Source organism: Barbatula barbatula (genome assembly GCF_947034865.1).
Source record: "Barbatula barbatula genome assembly, chromosome: 3".
NCBI classification, from domain to species: domain Eukaryota; kingdom Metazoa; phylum Chordata; class Actinopteri; order Cypriniformes; family Nemacheilidae; genus Barbatula; species Barbatula barbatula.
The window spans coordinates 13,356,412-13,375,578 of NC_136764.1; the positions used below are offsets into that span (position 1 = coordinate 13,356,412).

General features: G+C 38.9%; 2 protein-coding genes across 4 annotated transcripts; one reads left to right on the forward strand and one right to left on the reverse strand.

Annotated features, from left to right (window-relative positions):
• The first annotated feature begins 19 nt into the window (after nucleotides 1-19).
• Nucleotides 20-7,394, forward strand: LOC306892021 (UAP56-interacting factor-like). The gene is made up of 9 exons (XM_079452735.1): nucleotides 20-397; nucleotides 773-904; nucleotides 1,002-1,201; nucleotides 1,316-1,452; nucleotides 1,879-1,951; nucleotides 2,305-2,360; nucleotides 2,474-2,548; nucleotides 5,871-6,000; nucleotides 6,532-7,394. The coding sequence occupies exons 1-9, from the start codon at nucleotides 325-327 to the stop codon at nucleotides 6,631-6,633; spliced, it is 978 nt and encodes a 325-aa protein (XP_079308861.1). The 5' UTR covers nucleotides 20-324; the 3' UTR covers nucleotides 6,634-7,394.
• Nucleotides 7,395-8,205: 811 nt separating this feature from the next.
• On the reverse strand, nucleotides 8,206-18,620 carry LOC306892020 (TSC22 domain family protein 2-like). 3 transcript variants are annotated; one of them, XM_079452734.1, is made up of 4 exons: nucleotides 18,536-18,618; nucleotides 16,421-18,355; nucleotides 9,938-9,989; nucleotides 8,206-9,785 (listed from the first exon to the last, which is right to left on the reverse strand). In XM_079452734.1, exons 2-4 carry the CDS (start codon nucleotides 18,028-18,030, stop codon nucleotides 9,465-9,467), a joined length of 1,983 nt encoding a protein of 660 aa, XP_079308860.1. In that variant the 5' UTR covers nucleotides 18,031-18,355; nucleotides 18,536-18,618; the 3' UTR covers nucleotides 8,206-9,464. The 3 variants fall into 3 exon arrangements, with proteins under 3 accessions (XP_079308860.1, XP_079308858.1, XP_079308859.1); XM_079452732.1 differs by lacking the exon at nucleotides 18,536-18,618 and adding an exon at nucleotides 10,883-10,957 and having other exon boundaries at nucleotides 16,421-18,173; XM_079452733.1 differs by having other exon boundaries at nucleotides 16,421-18,620.
• Between the last annotated feature and the right edge of the window lie 547 nt (nucleotides 18,621-19,167).

The window sequence follows — 19,167 nt, forward strand, 5'->3', positions numbered from 1 at the left end:
CAGGCAGAAACGTTGGCTTGCCTAAAATATATGCAATGTTTTATTTTTGCTGGGTGTTGTCGACACATATAAAATTAATCGAAATAAAATTTCGGAGACATCTGTTTTGTAGAGGGGTCGTTAATGAAATCTCAATAAAATGTTTAATAAAACATTCCCCAAAAGTCTTAGCGCGGCGTGCGTTGACTCGCGCATGCGCAGAAACATTACTAGTTAAATTGAGATCAATGATCCGACAAGAGTGCGGACTGCGGAGCACAGTTTATACAGCTAGATTGTTGGATCCGCATCTGTAGTTTCTATCTTTATAGACTGAATAGAATAATGAGCAAATCTAGTTTTAAGTCAGTGGGTGTTGCGAGAACAGAGGAAGTGGATAAAGTGGACATGTCTTTAGGTAAGGCCACAGATAAAACTGGACGAATGTGTTTAGCTGACTAGCATTCCGTTATTCTACATGTTATTTATCAGATTAGATTTGAGCATCACAACTGTCGTTAGATGTTGTTTTAAAATACATGTATGTCCTTTATCGACATGTAATGGCGTTTAGTGCCTATGTAGTAAGTTGAATTGTGATTAACTTTCTAAGTATCACTGGTCTAATGAACTAAACTGATTCTCACAATCTGTTATTTTTCTCACTATATGTTTGTTTAAATCATAATTGTTACTTACATTGCTTGTTGTAGTAGTTTGCTTGCTGTTTAATAAACACTCCAGTAGTTTGTGATATTTTTCATCTTTAATTTATTGCAATTTCCTTGTACAGATGATATTATCATGCTAAATAAGAAGCAGAAACAAATGCAGACCCAGAAGACAAAGCGCAGGCCACCTTTGAAAGGCGGCCTTATCCAAGGAAAGACAAATGGGGCAAGAGCTGGTTTTCCACAGAAAAGAGGTCAGTATGCAGTATTTTCTAGTGTACAAGATTCATTACAACGTCCATGTGCTGTTACATTTCACCCCATTTTAAAACATTGATGCTGTTCCTGTAGGAGGTGTTGTGAATAAACACTTTGCTCGAAACCGTAAGCTTCTTCCCACTGTGGCCAGACGTCGTGGCCAGGGGATCATCACTGGCTTGGCAGCGAGGAAGAATGCTGCTCTGCTTAAAGGTATCAGTCCACTCAATCGACCTTCTCAGAACCGGACAATGCTGAACCGACAGGGTGCCAACAGATCAGCTTTGAACCAGGTATGAAATCCTGTGATGTGTTAGAAAAAGTCATGGAGGATGGGGCTTTAAATGTGATTTTGTGGTCGTCCATGTGTGATTAAATCGAGGTGCAACTATTTACACATTTAACAGAGACCTCAGCCTTTTGTCCAACGACGTGACAAGCAGCAGCGACAGATGGAGCTCCAAAGGAGACCGAACAGGCCGATGGATTCTCAGAAACTCCAGGGCTTCATTTCCCACAGACCCTTTCGGCTTCAGAGGAAATGGTATAACTTGAAATAATGCCAAGATGCAGACATGTTGGGGAACGGGAGGCAGGTGCAGTGTTGATAGAAACTTGCATTGTATTGAAAAATCTTAGTTGCTTTGTTATCAGTGCTTATTCTAACTTTGTCTAAACGGAACAAATCCACCAATATTGTTGTTTTACCAAGCAAAGCCAGTGGGAAAATTACTGCTTTACAACATTGCCCTCTGTTGTAATTAAAAACCTTGATGAAGACAAAAAACAGTGTCTTTTAAACCTGTTTGTATTACTTTAAAGCTGTTTTGCACTAATTTAAATTGTGAAAAACGCTATGAAAGTAAAGGATAAAGTCACAAGAAAAAGGTGTAGGAACAATTATTTAGCTTGTTTTAAAAGAGTAGTTTTTGAAAACTAATCCTCTTCTGTTTGGGCATCTACCCTTTAGGAACGCTCCCTCTGCTCCGCAAACTCAGAGAGATGCCCGGCAGGCCACCTTTCTCTTCAGAAGAGGACTTAAGGTAGAAAGTCAATCACCTTTATTCTTGATTTAATGCTTTGGAATGCAACATTGACTTTTTTCAACCAATTTATCTGGTCATGGTTGGCATGCAATTTTACAGTTTGTGTATGTTGCTTGATCTTTTTTTTATCTACATAAATGTGTAATGAAGTTTAAGAACGCATGATATCATCATGTACAGAAAATATGTGTTTCATATCCTCAATCTTCCTGAAATATGCAGTTTGAGGATCATTCTAAGGCACAATCAAATGTCAGGTCATGTAACAGAACCACAGTCTAAATAGAATAGTAGTTATAGAATTTGATTTTTTTCAAAGCCATGATGTTAATATCACTTTATTTTCATAGGTTCATGCACCCGTTCAAAAGACAAAGTCAGGCCAACCCACACAGACAACTCGCTCGTAAGTACACAGCATTAAGAAACTATTTTTAGAAATTGTAACCACACAGTACTACAAACAAGTTCTTGCTCGATTGTTACTCTTCTATACTTTACCTCACACTTTTCCACCAGGTGGCGAACTCCAACAAACAACTCTGGCATCCTCACTGTGTCTATAGACAACCCCGCAGCTCGAACACAATCTGAGTATGTATACTAATGTTAAACACAGATGCATGATTACAGTGCAAGTGCCTTTTAGATCATGCTTTTGTTTGAGTAATAATAACTGCAGAAAAGTACATTAGCGTTGTTCAGTTGCAATTTGTAGTCACTTAAATTTGTAACAATCGCAATTTTATTTAATTGATTTAATTTTTATTTTATTTAGATTTGTTCAGACGCAGTCTTCTATGGAGGGATTATCTAGTCAGATTGTAAACAAAGTCTAAAACTAAAAGTCTAAACTTGAAACTAAAAGTCAAAGTCAAAAATTTATTTGGTATATAGGATAGGGCATTTTGTATGTAGGATTGGGCATTTAATAATTTAGCCATTTAGAATTGAGGTTTTGGGGATTTAGGATTGGGAATTTGAGGTTTGGGCATTTGAAGATTGAGTGTATGCAAATTTGAAGGCGTGGCACAAATACTGGAGGTTGGGTTTGAAATGGCTGGTGCGCAGAGGCACCTTATGGACAGCAGCTCCCAGTGCTAAGGAGCAAACTGTAATGAAACCAGAGCGAGTGAGTGAGTGGCTGGAGCGAGGATATGAGGGTTAAGCCGTATAGGGTTTAAATCAAACTGCGCTTATGAATACATATATAAAAGCGTGCATACACACATATACATTGCTCACATAAACATGTATAGTATTGGATGTTCAAGCAAACACATATGAAAAACATGCGCACTAATGTGAAATCCATACCAATATATATTATGTTAGTAGGCTAATGCATGCATGTACACTTTTTCACGCATACATATAAACTCGATGCGTGCAAACAAACCTAAACAACACTCGCACATACAAACAAACTCTGCACACACACATCTATAAAACACTCGCACATACATGTACTACACGCGATGCGTGCAAACACACCTATTCAACACTCATACATACATATTATCTCTGATCACACATTGGTCTTTTTTCATTGGCGAGAGTTTTATAGATGTGTGTGTGCAGAGTTTATATGTGCGAGTGTTTTATAGATGTGTGTGTGCAGAGTTTGTATGTGCGAGTGTTTTATAGATGTGTGTGTGCAGAGTTTATATGTGCGAGTGTTTTATAGATGTGTGTGTGCAGAGTTTATATGTGCGAGTGTTTTATAGATGTGTGTGTGCAGAGTTTATATGTGCGAGTGTTTTATAGATGTGAGTGTGCAGAGTTTGTATGTGCGAGTGTTTTATAGATGTGAGTGTGCAGAGTTTGTATGTGCGAGTGTTTTATAGATGTGTGTGCAGAGTTTGTATGTGCGAGTGTTTTATAGATGTGTGTGTGCAGAGTTTGTATGTGCGAGTGTTTTATAGATGTGTGTGTGCAGAGTTTGTATGTGCGAGTGTTTTATAGATGTGTGTGTGCAGAGTTTGTATGTGCGAGTGTTTTATAGATGTGTGTGTGCAGAGTTTGTATGTGCGAGTGTTTTATAGATGTGTGTGTGCAGAGTTTATATGTGCGAGTGTTTTATAGATGTGTGTGTGCAGAGTTTGTATGTGCGAGTGTTTTATAGATGTGTGTGTGCAGAGTTTGTATGTGCGAGTGTTTTATAGATGTGTGTGTGCAGAGTTTATATGTGCGAGTGTTTTATAGATGTGTGTGTGCAGAGTTTATATGTGCGAGTGTTTTATAGATGTGTGTGTGCAGAGTTTGTATGTGCGAGTGTTTTATAGATGTGTGTGTGTGCAGAGTTTGTATGTATGTGCGAGTGTTGTTTAGGTTTGTTTTTACGCATCGAGTTTATATCGAGATGGTGCTTTGTTTGAGAGAAACGAGCCATTGCAGTATTTTTGTTGCTTTACTTAGTTTGATGGATATACATGTGTGTGGTTTCTGTAACAATAACACAAATAAAGAAATAAGCATACTGAAATATACAGGAATTTACATATAACAAGGATTACTTAATATAAACATAACCATATCGTTGATTAGTGAATAACAACGACAATCACTGCATTTGCTTAAATAATATAAAATAAATAACTATTTATCTTTGCCGACAGAGGGCGCCTCTAAGACACCACAGTTGCTAGGCCTCAACGTCCTAGGCCACGTGACCATACAGAGACGATCGCGGACAGCGTAATGAATTTGTGTAATAACAAACATATTCACATCACAGTTTGCAATACTCAAACATCCGCAAGGTATAGAGACATGTAGATACTGACCCTTTTAACAGCAAACAAACAATATAGGCAGCATAACAGCCACTATTTTACGAGTAGTCGGCAACATGAGAAAAGTAATAAACTTAAATATATATGAACACATTACCTTAATATGCACGCGCACACACACACGATAACTGAAATCTACATTATTGAAATAATTGATTGAAATGAATGAGGCATGGATTAAACATTGATTGATGATAACAGTTTGTTCAATCTGTGCACTTGCTGTGCTGTCGATCGCTTCCTTCCTTGAACGCGGCGCTCTGATGACGCGGTACGTTTTGATAGGCGGAAGTGACACTCGACACCTGAGCCTTTTTTACAAACATCCAATACTATACATGTATATGTGAGCAATGTATATGTGTGTATGCACGCTTTTATATATGTATTCATAAGCGCAGTTTGATTTAAACCCTATATGGCGACTCATATCCTCGCTCCAGCCACTCACTCACTCGCTCTGTTTGGTTTCATTACAGTGTGCTCCTTAGCACTGGGAGCTGCTGTCCATAAAGTGCCTTTGCGCACCAGCCATTTCAAACCCATCCTCCAGTATTTGGGCCACGCCTTCTAATTGGCATACACTCAACCCTCAAATTCCCAATCCTAAATCCCCAAAACCTCAAACCTAAATGGCTAAATGATTAAATGCCCAATCCTACATACAAAATGCCCTATCCTAATCCCCAAATGCCCAATCCTATATACCAAATTAATTTTCGACTTGGATTTTTTGTTTCAAATTTAGACTTTTAGTTTTAGACTAAATTTACAATCTGACCAGATAATCCCCCCATAGTCTTCCAGAAGCAGCTGAAAAGGGAAAATTACGCTCTTTGCTTTGTGTTTGTTGCTCTAACTTCTGTGTTTCTTTCTTTCTGTACTCATCAGGATACTATGATGCTCTTGTCACATTTCTCATTTGTAAATTGCAAAATAAATAAAAAAAACGTCGACTAAATGTAAATAAGACGGGCCTGTTTCAAAACCTTACCCATTTGTTTAAATTTTTTTCATTTTAGTTTGACAGGTTTTGCCTTTGGGACTTTCAACTCGACTTTTATGCTGGGAGATGTTTTGCCGCACAAAACTAATAGCATGTTTTTTTTTCTCATTTGCAGGCATGCTCAGTCTTGGTCTCTGCGCCCCTTAATGTCAACACGCTTGTCACCTCAATCTAAAGAAGAGACAGAGAGGAAACCGCCTAAAGGTGTCACCCTGAAGTTTGACATCAACAGTGTCGGAAAACAGGTAGGCCAACTTTCTGCCCTCTAGTGAGAAACATACTTCTTTCATCTTAAAGTCCCTATTACTTTCCAGAAGTGTTAAATCAACTAAATGTCAGTTTTTTTGTCACCGTTAAGAGATATTGCCACACTGTTTACTTTCCATTTATGTTTGTATTATACATGAGGCTATTGAGGACATGCAAAACTTCTAATGGCATTTTAAGTTTTTTGACATAGATGGACAAATGCATTTAAAGGAATGTAGGGTTTAAAGAAATCTATAAAGGGTTAAAGTCACCTAAAATTGACATCCTTGTTAAACAGTTGAACAAGATGAAATTGTCTGAGGTAGTTAACCACATACCTCACATGCTGTTGAGCTGAAGTTGTATTTAACCGGATTGCCACAGTTTCTTTAAAAAGGTTTCACATGAGTTTTGGTAGCGAAAGCTTTTTTTTTCTTGCACTGCAGCAGAAAACCTCAAAACTAATGAGGCGACAGATCAGTTCTGGTAAATCTGATTGTGACTGTAATTCCACTTTCCTATATCAGACCGGAATGACCCTCAACGAGCGGTTCCGCATTCTGAAGGACCAGCACGTGGCAGCAGCACATCAGAGCAGCAAAGGAGGTCGATTCGTCACTGTGGCCTAGAGCTGAACTCCGAGACGTTGGTCACATGTCCCTCTATTTCTGTTCTCGCACCAATGCTACAGAATGAAGCCAGCAAACAAGGACCAGAGCTGAATTTGCACTGTTCATGACTCATTTCAATGTATTGAAGAGACTTTATCAGAAATCAGATGTGCTTGTTTGGGTTAGGGTTAGGAAGAGTTGGGGAAGTGGTTTATTCTTTTTAAATGCCTGCTGTTCTATCCTCACAAAGCAAGTAAAACTGTTGTATCTAAATTTGCTTACATTGTGTTGTCTTCTTAATGGTCCTTTATTTGACAGTCCTGTTTTTATATGCATTATAGTATTGCAGCTAACAATGACTTTCAAAGTTTTTGTAAAGTCCTCGTTTGTGTTTTTCCTAACACCCTTGAATAAGCAGATTGCATTTTTGTAGAGTGAAAAAACCATTGTAAAGATGTTTTATAATGTTTCAATTAAATGCAATGTTATGCACCAAATGGTTTTGTTTTTTAAATTGATTCCAAACGGATTTTTATTAAAAATAGAAATACACAAAATCATATGCAATACATTAAATGTTTTTATTAACTACTAAAATATTACTTGATATCGTTACATTGTTTAATTTGACACTACGTTTTCTCATATTTCTAGTACCAATTAGGTTTTCTCTGTGTTCTTAGTACTGTATTTGTAGACATAATTTTTGTTGTACTGCCTTGAATTTAAGCATATTTAGAAGCAGAAATAAATTGTACGATCAAAAGACAAATAGATTCAACATAGCTATATTAAAAGAAGTGGATATTCATATTCAAATATTCCATTTTTTAGCCTCACAAGTAATGAATAAAAAATCTGTCATGACAGATTGTCACACAGATTCAAATGATAGCTAAAACATTTTTACAGAATATAAACATTCAGTTATGACATGAATTACATGCACTTAAATAAATTGCATTATAGGCATTGTTAAACTAAAAATGTACATTTTGTCATGAATTACACTACTCCAGTAATATATATCATTTAAAGTATATAACTATTATCCTAAGAAGAAACATATATTTTGTTTGAGAAAGGAAAAATACTTTTGGGTGCGTGTGCTTTCAAATGTTCCTATCTTTTCTCTTATATTTAGAATACACTTTTGTACGAAAGTCTTTGTGAATCACGATATGTTCCTGAAAACGTTCGTACACAAGTTTCACGCACAAATTTGCACCTACGCTTGCTCTTGTGAATTATACCCATTATAGTCAGTGGTGGCCAAGAACTGTTTGGTTACAAGCATTCTTCCAAATTACTTTGTGTTCATCAGAACAAAGACATTTATACATATTTGGAACAACTCAAAGGCGGACATGACGACAGAATTCATGTTTTAAGGTGAACTATCCCTTTAACGGTAGCCCACATCTTCAGGTAGATGTGTATTATCTCCGTGTGGAAGTCGCTGTCTACAGTGGTACGTGTGACACTTAAGTGTGAAAATAAAAAAAAAAGTATAATCGCCTGCAATGCAGATAATATAATTACATATGGTTTAATGTTTCTAAACTAAATGAACATATACTCACTAGATCTGTAATTTGAATATTGCATTTATTTAAATACATTAAAATTTGCAATGTAACAAAACTATTGGCATATGAAATTCAAACACCATTTAAATGAACAAAACATGGCTCACTTCATTTTCTGTGGCTAGTGCATCTAACACTAGTTTGTTTTTCTCCTCACCCCATATCCATATCTCCAGCCCCCCAATGACACCATTCACAGACTACTTGCAATATGAGTGCCCAATACAAATGAGGTAAGAAAGTGGTTTGACATTTTCAGATGACAGATCATGCAGAACATGCCTAAAAGCAACAAAAAGTTTTGTTGTGGAGAAATTTTAAAAAAGTACATAAGAGTGTGCATAACAAAAAAATGAATTACACAACTTTGCATCTTTGGTTACAAAGTAGGTTGAACAATTTCACAGTTTTTTATCCCCTTCCTGACCCCAAAAACATAAGACATCAAGGTAGGGGTAGGAGAATATGGCAACTGACTTCTTTTATCCCAACATACTAGCATCAGTTTTCTTCATCATGGTAGATCATTGAGGATTCAGTTTAGATCTTTTCCCACAAACCTGTACAAACTTGTTATGCTCTTTATATTCTTTATACTATACAAAATTTACATTCACACCAGGTCTTGACCCCTTCACATTCTTTATCTGCGGAGAAACTTTGCTTTTAGTGTTTGAACTTCAACCACTGCTACTTTGCTGTTGTTTGTTGCACTGCCGCTCAGTTTAATGACCAATTATTGTCAGATTGACGTAATGAAAAGGTTCCTCTCTAGACCATCGACTTCTGTGACATTGTTCCTCTCTGAGAATAGCAGCCCTATAATAAATAACAAACAGTACAATTTAACTTGACTGGTGAATCAAAATCATGTTGTGACGTTTGGTGGCTCTGAAAATAGACTCTCGTTTCTTACATGAAAACTGCAATGCTAAAAAATACACCTCTTTCATGACTGGATTTTCTTTATTAAAAAAATAACTCTGTCATTCTGGGTCAGTCTTGTTTTACACAAATCCTCCACCTTGCCCAGGCCATTGGATGACCCAAATCAAGACCGTGGTCCACAGGCATGCTTGCGTTGTGCCCGTGCAGAAAACTCCACCTCGCGATCATCTGTCCCGACACGAGTAGGCGGACAGCATGCACGCTTTCCGAAGCACACCGCAGGTAGTAACAAGAAAGATTTGCTGCTGTTGTAATAATAACATATTTGCCAAGGCTTTATTTCTCTCTGCTGAGGAAGAGTGAGGATGTGCTTCAAGTGGAGGTAACATTGGGCTGCGGTTGTCGTGGAAGGGAGTCCATGGTCTGGTTGACATCCAGCTGAAGGTAAGGCTGAGGTTGGCTTAGGGAAGGTGGTGGCTGGCCCGGGTTTGGGCCGAGCTGTGAAGGAGTGTTGATGGGGTTGGAGCTTGACTGGACTGTGAGCTGGGAGAGCTGCTCGTTGTTGGCCAGAGATTTGAGCACAGCGTTTTCTCGCTCCAGAACAGAGTTTCTCTCATAGAGCTCCTTTATCTGTTCCCTCAACACCTCCACCTCCTCCCGCACAGCGTACATTAGATGGCTTTTTACTAAATCCTGCATAAGGTACACAAAACATGGCATCATATTTTAAGCAGATATAGAAAAAACTTCATTGATATATACATTTATTAATATAATAATAAAATAAAAAGTTCAGATTAATTATGTTAGTACAGCGATTTTAAATGGCCAAGGCATAAACTCACCATTGCTTGCTCTATTTTGTTGTCAATGGCGACCATACTCCCTCCAGAGGCACTGCAAATGAAAAAAAGTACATTAAACATTTGTTCAAATACATACATCAGGTGCGTGTTATTCATTTTTAAAAAGCCGTACTTTCAGAAAAAACTCAATTTTGCGTAATCGCTTGTCAAACTTCCGCTGTTTACTTCAATCATCCAACAGAACGTGACAACTCGCGCCAAAATTACCTGCAGCGCGTGAGCGCGGGCTTGTACTGCACACTCTAGCCCTCATAAGACAAACGATGAAAAAACACCATAGACTGACCAAAGACTATTTCGAGCAGAATTTTTGCGTAGAGAAACATGTTGGGGAACTTGTTTGACTGACAAATAAGATCCAGTCTTGCAACATAGCCAGATCGCAGCGGTGGCTAAAGTTAACTTCAAGCAGATGTATATAAAGGCTCTCCTAAGTTTGCTGCCTAGACCAGCCACATACACAATCGTTTGTCTTAAATAATTATATTCTTGCCTTTCAGAAATAAGATCATCAAAGTCAGAAAGTAAGATTAGTATCAAGAATCAAAGCACATCAAATTGTCACAAATCTCCCTGGAAAGAGGATTTTGGAGGAGGACACTGAAATAATGATAACAAATATTGATGAAAAATGTAATATTCTAATTATTATTATTACTGTAGTTCAAAACCGGCTTTTTAGTTTTTGGCTGTTAGTGAACACAAGCAGGGTTTTAAAATGCACCATTCTGAGGACAAATTTGTTTTCTCTGTCAGTAGCATATCATCAACATCATGTTTGTGATTACTTTACATATAAGCAAGTTATTGTTGTTGTTATTATATTTATAAAAGCGTGCAGGAGTGCACCAAGTAAGCATTTAAAGCCATGCCACACTTCAAAAGTTATTTGTGTTCACGCCAGGATCTGTCCCAGTACTATACCTATCACAGGTCATCTTTGAAGCCTTCAGCCTACTGCCAGACTGGAAAGCTTGGAAGAAAGCTGTGGAGGGATTCCTTCACCCATTTAGCAGAGAGAAATAGAACAGTTGAGAAAAAAATTAGAAAACACAGGATAAATAGAAGGAAACAGTGGGTATTTAATATTCATTTAGTTATTTTTGGTCTTCTGGGAAACATATTAAAATCTTAGGTAGCTTCTAAAGAGCATTCCCTACTAGTCCTGTCGCGATAGTCAATTTATCAACTTATCGCGCAATATATAAACTTGACGTCGGTAGTCTTTGGTGATGCAATATATCGCCATTGTGTATATATGCATTGATTACATCAAAATATTTCAACATTGTATCCGATCGTGCTGTCTCTGTTAGCGCTGTCCTGTGTCTGTGTGTCAAAACTGCGCGTAAGTTTTTGTAACTTAGAAGGGCACTTCACGAATGGAAAGGTTGTTCCAGATAAAGAGACATTGTTTTTTCATTGCTCATTTGGGCAACGGCCATATTATGACACACAATCGTGCTGCCCTCTCCGTGGTTCACATATCAGGGGCTCTGCTTACCCAAAATTTCAGCAAGGACAGCCAGATCATTATCTACATTTTTACTCCATCTACCGCTGGGGTCTGTACCTCAAGGAAAAGTACAGAATGTACTACTGTATACTGGGATAGAAGGGCTTACAGACGTTAGACCCTCCTTTCATAAGCCCTCAATAGGAATGGGAGGGGACAGGAGTAGATTTACTGCATGTGTGAATATCTGGACTCTGAGCAAACAGCTTTTCCTAGAATCCCAGGAACACTGGCGGCTCTGGTGGGGCCGATACCCCACAACACACTCTTCCAAAGGACTTTATTCTTCCTGACTATGTATGTAACCTCAAGAGATGCCAGATTATATCCGGATACAATAAACATCTGGTTCATTTTCTGCCGAATCCAAACCTATGGTTAATGTTACATATGAGCTATTTATGCTGGCTAGGATCAAACCGCTGTAAGCAAACGAGAAATGCAATCGCTGTCCCGCATGCACAATACGAGCGCTCTCATTTCATTACTCTCAAAAAAGGTAACCAAGCCAGGGTAACCATAACAAGTCAATAACAGTGGGTTTCTACCAAACATTTTGTCTGTGCTGTAAAAGCACAGACAAAATGCACTTTATTGAGCTCTGCGGCACCACAGCTGATATCTCTGAAGTAAATCGAAGCAAATAAGGTTTTCCATTAAAACATGCATTGAAAGTTTGAATAGAAAAAAATATAAGGTGTTGAAAGGCAGTGTGAGCCACAATGACTTCAACAACATAATCAAGATATTTCAAAGACCGTTCAAAAGTATCTCTATGCAAAGTAGGCCAGTCACACTAGACACATGCAAACTAAAAGCAAGCACACATATCCACAAAGACGAAGTAGTGATTTGCATCACTACGAAGTTAAAAAAAGCAAGTTTGTGGATTTATCAGATCACAAAATAGCCAACACCAATAATTAAAAGTGACAGTTCGCACAAAAATGAAAATTCTGTCATCATTTACTCACCCTCTTGCCATTTCAACCCTGTATGACTTTTTTTATGCAGAACACAAAAGAAGATATTTTGAAGAATGTTCGTAACAGAACAACGGAGGTACCGACTGACTGCAATAGAAGTGAATGAGTACCACCATTGTTCAGCAGTCCTTTAAAAGAAAGTAAGTCATACAGGTTTAAAATGACAAGAGGGTGAGTAAATAAATGACAGAATTTTCATTTTCTTTGGTGATCTTTCCCTTTAAGACTCTCTGTACAGTTGAAAGTAGCTGGTTTATTTTATAAATGAAATACAGAAGCCCTGGAGAATTACATCATACCAATTTTGCAAAATGGCTAATAAGGCCACCACTTATGTTGGCATAAAATAAAATAGTTTTATTGCTCAAGAACTGAGTTTCATGACAACACAAGCCTCTCACATGAACGACTACGCTGCAATGTAGACCTAAACTTCACCCCTAGGAAGTGTCTTAAAAGTTCTTTATGAAGAGTGACAGCTTATGTATTTCTCTGTCAGCTGAAGGTAGCGTTATTACCTGACAGGGAGGTATTGAGTAAAAACTTGAAAAGAAAGAGAAGCTTTCAGGTATGACAGCACTGCGAGGCATTAGATGGCTAAATTAGGTGAGAAGTGAGAAGGTATATGCTCACTCCCACAGGTGTTGAGAGATTGAGGCAAACCTGCACAAATGAATCAACGTATCTGACATGTGACAATTGACTGGTGCTTACAATAGACTAGCAGAGTAGATCAAACTATTATTTTGATCAACAAACAAAACTAAGCTTGTGCTGAAAGCTGAGCTCTTATCTCAATGTGTAGTGTCAACGGAAGGCCAGCTTATTATTTCATTTTATGGTTATGATTACAACATACTTGTATTACATAACTGGTCATCTGACAGAGGCTGTTGCATGCATTATTTCATACAAAATGAACAAAAAAGAAGCGGTTATGCATTCTGACCACCAAATTGGGCCAAAATGTATCTCGTGTTTCACAATGAGCTAATTCATGTAAAGCACTTTCAGATGTTACACTTATAATCCACAGATTTACAATGTCAAAAATATTCCTGTGTCCCAGAAGGTGTTATTGTAGACTTGGACCTGGCGTATATGTTGTTTATCACGATTTTGTGTTGAAATCACCATAATGTTAAAAAAAAAAAGATAAATAGTACAAAACAAACCCCAAAATAAAAATTCCATCATCATTTACTCAACCTCTTGTCATTTCGAACCTGTATGACTTTCTTTCTTCTGCAGAACAAAAGAGAAGATATTTTGAAGAACGTTGCTAAATGGACCCCATTCACTTGCATTGGTTTTGCATCTATACAATAAAAGTGGATTGGGCCCAAAAGTGAAACGGTTGCCAACTTTCTTCAAAGTATCTTCTTTTGTGTCCTGCGAAACAAAGAAAGTCATGAACGCTTAGAATAACAAATGGGTAAATGGATGAGGACAGAATTGTCATTTTTGTGTGAAGTTGAACTATCACTTTAAAGCATTTATAGGCCAACATTACAATGAATACCTATTTGGTGGAAATATTGCCTTGTCTACATTTTTTTCCCAGTATTTATTGTACTGCATTAAATTCCTTTTGGTTTAAATGACATAACTATATTACACCAGGCTTAAACCAAAAGCTTAAATACAATCGGAAAAACAAACTAGACTGTAATAATACTAATGTATACAGTATAAAACAAATTGGTCAAATCTGCGACAAAATACATGTAAGCAACAGAGACTTCTAGGTGAATAATTTTGAAATACTTTTACAGAGCTTGTGCGGGAATGGACTACTTGCATGAAGTCCTCCGCATTCTCCCCGATGCGGCTCAGTCATTTCCGTTAACAGTGTTAAGCGTATCTACATGCGGAGATCAAATCATGGTAGATTATTTCTATTTTTAGGGCAGTCACTTAATTAAAAACAATTAATCTAGTTTGTTATGTGTGAGCTTTTATAACAGATCTTAAATTAGCAGAAGTTCTAAAATATTTTATAAACTTATACTCATCTCCTGAATAATAAAACTGTTGTTTGCACCCTGCATGTTTATCCTTAAACATTACTAAAGTTTTTGCAAAGGCCTATAGCCATTGACAAACATTTTTATTTACTTAGTTATAGCATTACATTTGTCAATAAAAAAACACACAACATAGTGATCCAAACATTTAATAAAAGCGTGTTGCGTGTGTTCGTCAGGTCTCTGCTCTCTTGCAATTAAACACCCGGCATTATTTGAAGTCTTTAGTTATTAAATCCAAACAGTGCTGCTATGATTCCCTGTTAGTCTCCTTCAGCCTGTGTGATTTGCGTTTGGTGGTTAAATGTCTGCAACAGAGCTCTATGTGAGGAGAAACAGTAAAACCCTATCGTTTACCAGCCATTACTTCCTCAGATCTTTTGAAGATTGTGTACCTAGTTATGTCACTCCAAGTATATACGTAAATCTCATTTTTAACCATTTAGGTTTCACAGGGAGTGACGGCCCATTGTAAATACATATAACTGGAACCTAGTGAGCCATACTATTTCAAGTCCGAAGTACATCGCGAGGCTACATGCAAGTAGTCCATAAAGGAAGATGCATGGCATCTATCCACAACCTCAAAAAATGTCAAATTACAGAACAGGAATGCTACCTCAGGAAAATCGCTCAATACTATCTGAACAAATCCCTATCAGATGGCCACAGACGCTTGTGCTCTTATATATATATAAAAAGAAGCTTACCTAATGTGTAAACCATGCGTTTAAGACTTATAAACGGGATGTGGTCGTCTTGGTCATTTAAATGAGCATTAAAGAAGAAATGTTTTGAACTGTGTGAACCTTATCTTCTGAAGTGAAACACAGAGGAAGGTCTACGGTTAACTGAGCGATAGGCCTCCACTATCAAAGACTCCTTCCTATCGGCTACAAAAGGTGTCACCAGTTAGTGACAAGCAGCATGTAAGAGGCATCATGCTGACAATCTATCCCATGAGTTTTATGACTCTTGCCTACTCGGCCTATACTGCAAGAGGTGCAGTGTATATAAGCACTTGACAGCTCACCATTTCCTCTTGGGCATACCAACCAATTCATGTATCATGCACAACTTGAAAAACGCTGGAACTGAAAGTGGAAATCTAAGAGGAAGCCATGCAGCGACACTTCTCAACTGAAACTGTGTCACCAGATATGCACTGTCGCTTTTCAACTGAGTGTTTTATAGTTGCTGTTAATCTGCTGCACTCGTGCCAACCGGAAGCAAACAAGAACAGAGTTCTAGGTTTTCAAAGACTGCAAAACTAGTAAACACTTCTTCTCAAAATATTAATTAACAATGCACATTAAAACAACTTCCTCTGAAATGTTAGCAATGCTTCTAAATTAAATGTCATATTGCTACTCAATAAAATTATTTACAAAATATTTAAAGAATATCACAAAATATATTAGCATAGCAGATTTCTTTTTGAACTAATGAGAACAACCAGACATGCAACACGTGTTCATAAGACACGATCCCCAGCATGCCTAGCTGAGATTTGTTGAGTATACGAATGCAAAGAACACAATACGAAAACGTTTCAGGCCAAAGTACCACTAGAGACTATCATTATGTGAAAAAATGCTTTTCATAACATAATTTAAAATAAAAGTGTGAGAACACTTTTTTCCAACATAATAATAAACAATAATTGCAATTTACTTGAGCCAAGAATCATTCATGAAGTAATAAAACTAAAGACAAAAAGAGAAGCAGGGTACCCACAACTTTTGAATAAAAATGTCCACCACTCTTTACTTCCTAAGGATTTTTATGTTTTAATGTATTGAATTTAATGTTTGTGTAAAATCTAAAATATTTACTAAATTATTTGGTACTTCATCACCGTGGGAAACTTGCATGAGAGCACAAGTTCAGGCAAATCACCACAAAATCATTCACAATATCAATGTCACCTCACCTGTCGTCATCCCCATCAATGGGAATCGATATTCCAAAAAGGCTGTTTACAGCTGGATTGGGCAGCTGCAGGCTTTCTGTGATTGAGGGCTTCACCACATCATTATTTTGAACATCAGGAATCTGTGCAGATGCATCAGATATCCTCCGGCTCTCATCTGCCTGACCGAAGCTGCTGCTGGGCATCCCTGGGGTGCTCATGCCCACTGCTGTCCCATTGCGGGGAACCTGGGATGGCTGGTTGTGTGTAGGGGTATTAAGGTTGGGTAACGTTGGCCCTGCAGGAGCTGGCATACTGCCGATTGTCACTGCTACTGTGGGCATGCTCTGGTTACTTTGCAGGGTCACAGGCAAACCTTGCATTCCTCCCGGGGCTTGATATTGTTGCTGCTGAACAGATGTTCCTGGTGGCATGGGTGCAATGCTGTTCAACAGCCCCATGCCAGGATGCTGCAATAGGTTTGACACAGATGACAGCGACTGGTTCGCTAACAGGACGCCTGACATTTCTACACCCAAAATCTGCATTCCTCCTGTGGCTGGGGTCTGGACGGGCGACGTCCCCTGATTGACGACGTGTCCAACGGAAAGGCTGGCCCCAGGGTGGGTCTGGGTGATTGTAATTGGCATTTGCTGCTGCCCATAGTCAGGCTGACTAACTGATATCAAAGAAGACTGGGTTTGCAGGTGATGTGACATAGGCAGCTGCTGCTGGGATTGATAAAGCAGCGACTGTCCTTGAGGAGGAGGCATGCTGGGAGATTTCTGAATTTGAGAGCCATTGTGAACAGGCGGCTGAAGACTCTGAGGGACAGCCACATGGACTTGCTGTTGAACAGACGCAGGCACCGACTTATTATTGAAGGATTCTGGAGACCCTGACGCTGTTATCTGCTGCGGGGCAATGCTGAAGCTGTGTGGTTCAAGAGTATACGGTGGACTGGTAAAAGGTGAGCCTTCATAATTCGCATCAGGACCCTGGCCAGACACTCCCACCTGAGCCATTACAGAGCCAACCGTAGCTCCCAATCCACTGTCTCTATCAGCTCCAGACTCCGTCACATTGGCATGCCTTATACTATCCACAGTCCTGCTGGTCACAGAGCCCTCCTGATCTTTCTCGTAATACTCCGTGCAGGTCCACCGACCTCTCCTGAAGGGCTCTCCGGAGCCATGGTCAAGTTTAATGACTCTGAAGCGTGAAGTACAGCTGGCTATAGTCGTGGAGCTTGATGAACTTGTGACTTGTGCTGGCTGAGACGTGCCAGCCTGTTGAGCACCAATGGCCTGAGCGCCTCCTGCGCCCTGATGACCCACTGAGAGTGGGTTACGCACACCCAAAACCCCGTTAAGCGGGGCGACTGCGGGCAACTGCCCCTCCGTTTCGCACACATTGTTCAAGGTCTCCTCAGAAGAGCTCCTATCACACACCTCAGGCTCATAGTCAGTCCTGGACATGTCAAATATTTCGGAGGACACGTCCTCTGTCCGGGATTCATCCGGGTCGTCCAGGCTCTCGGTGTCGTCGGTCGCGCTGTTAGCCGCTACTTGAGCCTGAGTCACACTCGTGATCTGAAAGCAACTCTTCTTTTTCGCCGGCATCTTAGACATGGCTAAAAGCTTTTAATGATCGCGGTGATCTGTTTACGTCACAAAACAGCAGATTAGTACGGCACCGGACCCAAATTTCACAGTTTTGCCCGATGAGCGTACGTCATCCGTCTTCCTCTTCTCTCCTGTTGCATTTTCGAGGCGTCAACTGCGGACGAGAACAAACCTCCACGAGCTGTGTAAAAACACGACGTCCTGATTATTCACGTATCCTTGTGTGGTGGTCCACGGTGCTCGGTCGAGGCACAGACAAGGCGGTGCGGTGTGTTTAAGGCCGCTGTCGTGGATTCAGGTTCACTCCCCCTGCTGCCTCTCACTTCTTTACCTACAAATAAGTATGAAACACATCCTGTAAAGCGCTTTTGAAAGCTGTCTGTCGTGTCACCGCATTCGGCGTTTAAAGAGCTGGGTGCACGTTACAGACAAACTGTTTGAAAAAGATCAGAAATTAAAGTTTATGGGGTAACTAACTGGCAGACGGAAAAAGAAAATCTAAAAATTTTACCTCCCGACAAGATGGCTATAACAATTCGCGATGCATGGTGGGAAATTAGCGCAACAGGCATGGCGCGTAAAGGGTTCGTGAATACGGCGAAGACTAGTGTAGCAGCGTAAAATGGTTCAACCTTCCTTTTCTCAGCAGTCAAAAAAGACTAAAGACATGCGTTTGTTTTAAAGTAAAATGCATCAACATGTTAAACTGCGGTGTACATTATTCATATATAAAAACGTCTTTTTTGTAAACAATTTAAATGATTATGTAGGCTTGACATTTTTTAAAAAATGTCTAGGGAAAATGCATGTCACTGCTTTATATTGGCTGAGTAGAGACATTTTGTTTATTCCAAAAGTTGTATTGACACATAGCAATAAGCAGTAAAAATGTATCAATGTAGACAAAATAATGCAATCAATCATTTTACAATTACATGCATTTGGCAGAAACTTTTATCCATGTTATACTATACATTTGTTTCTGCAATCCCTGGGATCGAAGCCATGACCTTGGCGTTGCTAGCTCCATGCTTTCCAATGAGCCACAGAAAAGCTGAATTTCAATCTCAGTATTACTGTACCTTTTTATATTGTTATATTTGTATGAAACGACATGAATACTTTCTACAGGGTTATTTTGCA

What these genes read in the sequence shown, in the direction of transcription:
- LOC306892021 (XM_079452735.1), top strand. Translation starts at nt 325, where the DNA reads ATGAGCAAATCTAGTTTTAAGTCAGTGGGTGTTGCGAGAACAGAGGAA. An exon ending in TAAAGTGGACATGTCTTTAG is followed by an intron (nt 398 to 772) that starts GTAAGGCCACAG and finishes TTCCTTGTACAG; the next exon opens with ATGATATTATCATGCTAAAT. An exon ending in TCAACAGTGTCGGAAAACAG is followed by an intron (nt 6,001 to 6,531) that starts GTAGGCCAACTT and finishes TTCCTATATCAG; the next exon opens with ACCGGAATGACCCTCAACGA.
- LOC306892020 (XM_079452732.1), bottom strand. Translation starts at nt 18,030, where the DNA reads ATGTCTAAGATGCCGGCGAAAAAGAAGAGTTGCTTTCAGATCACGAGT. An exon ending in ATTGATGGGGATGACGACAG is followed by an intron (nt 10,958 to 16,420) that starts GTGAGGTGACAT and finishes AAATGGGTGAAG; the next exon opens with GAATCCCTCCACAGCTTTCT. An exon ending in TCAAAGATGACCTGTGATAG is followed by an intron (nt 9,990 to 10,882) that starts GTATAGTACTGG and finishes TTTCATTTGCAG; the next exon opens with TGCCTCTGGAGGGAGTATGG.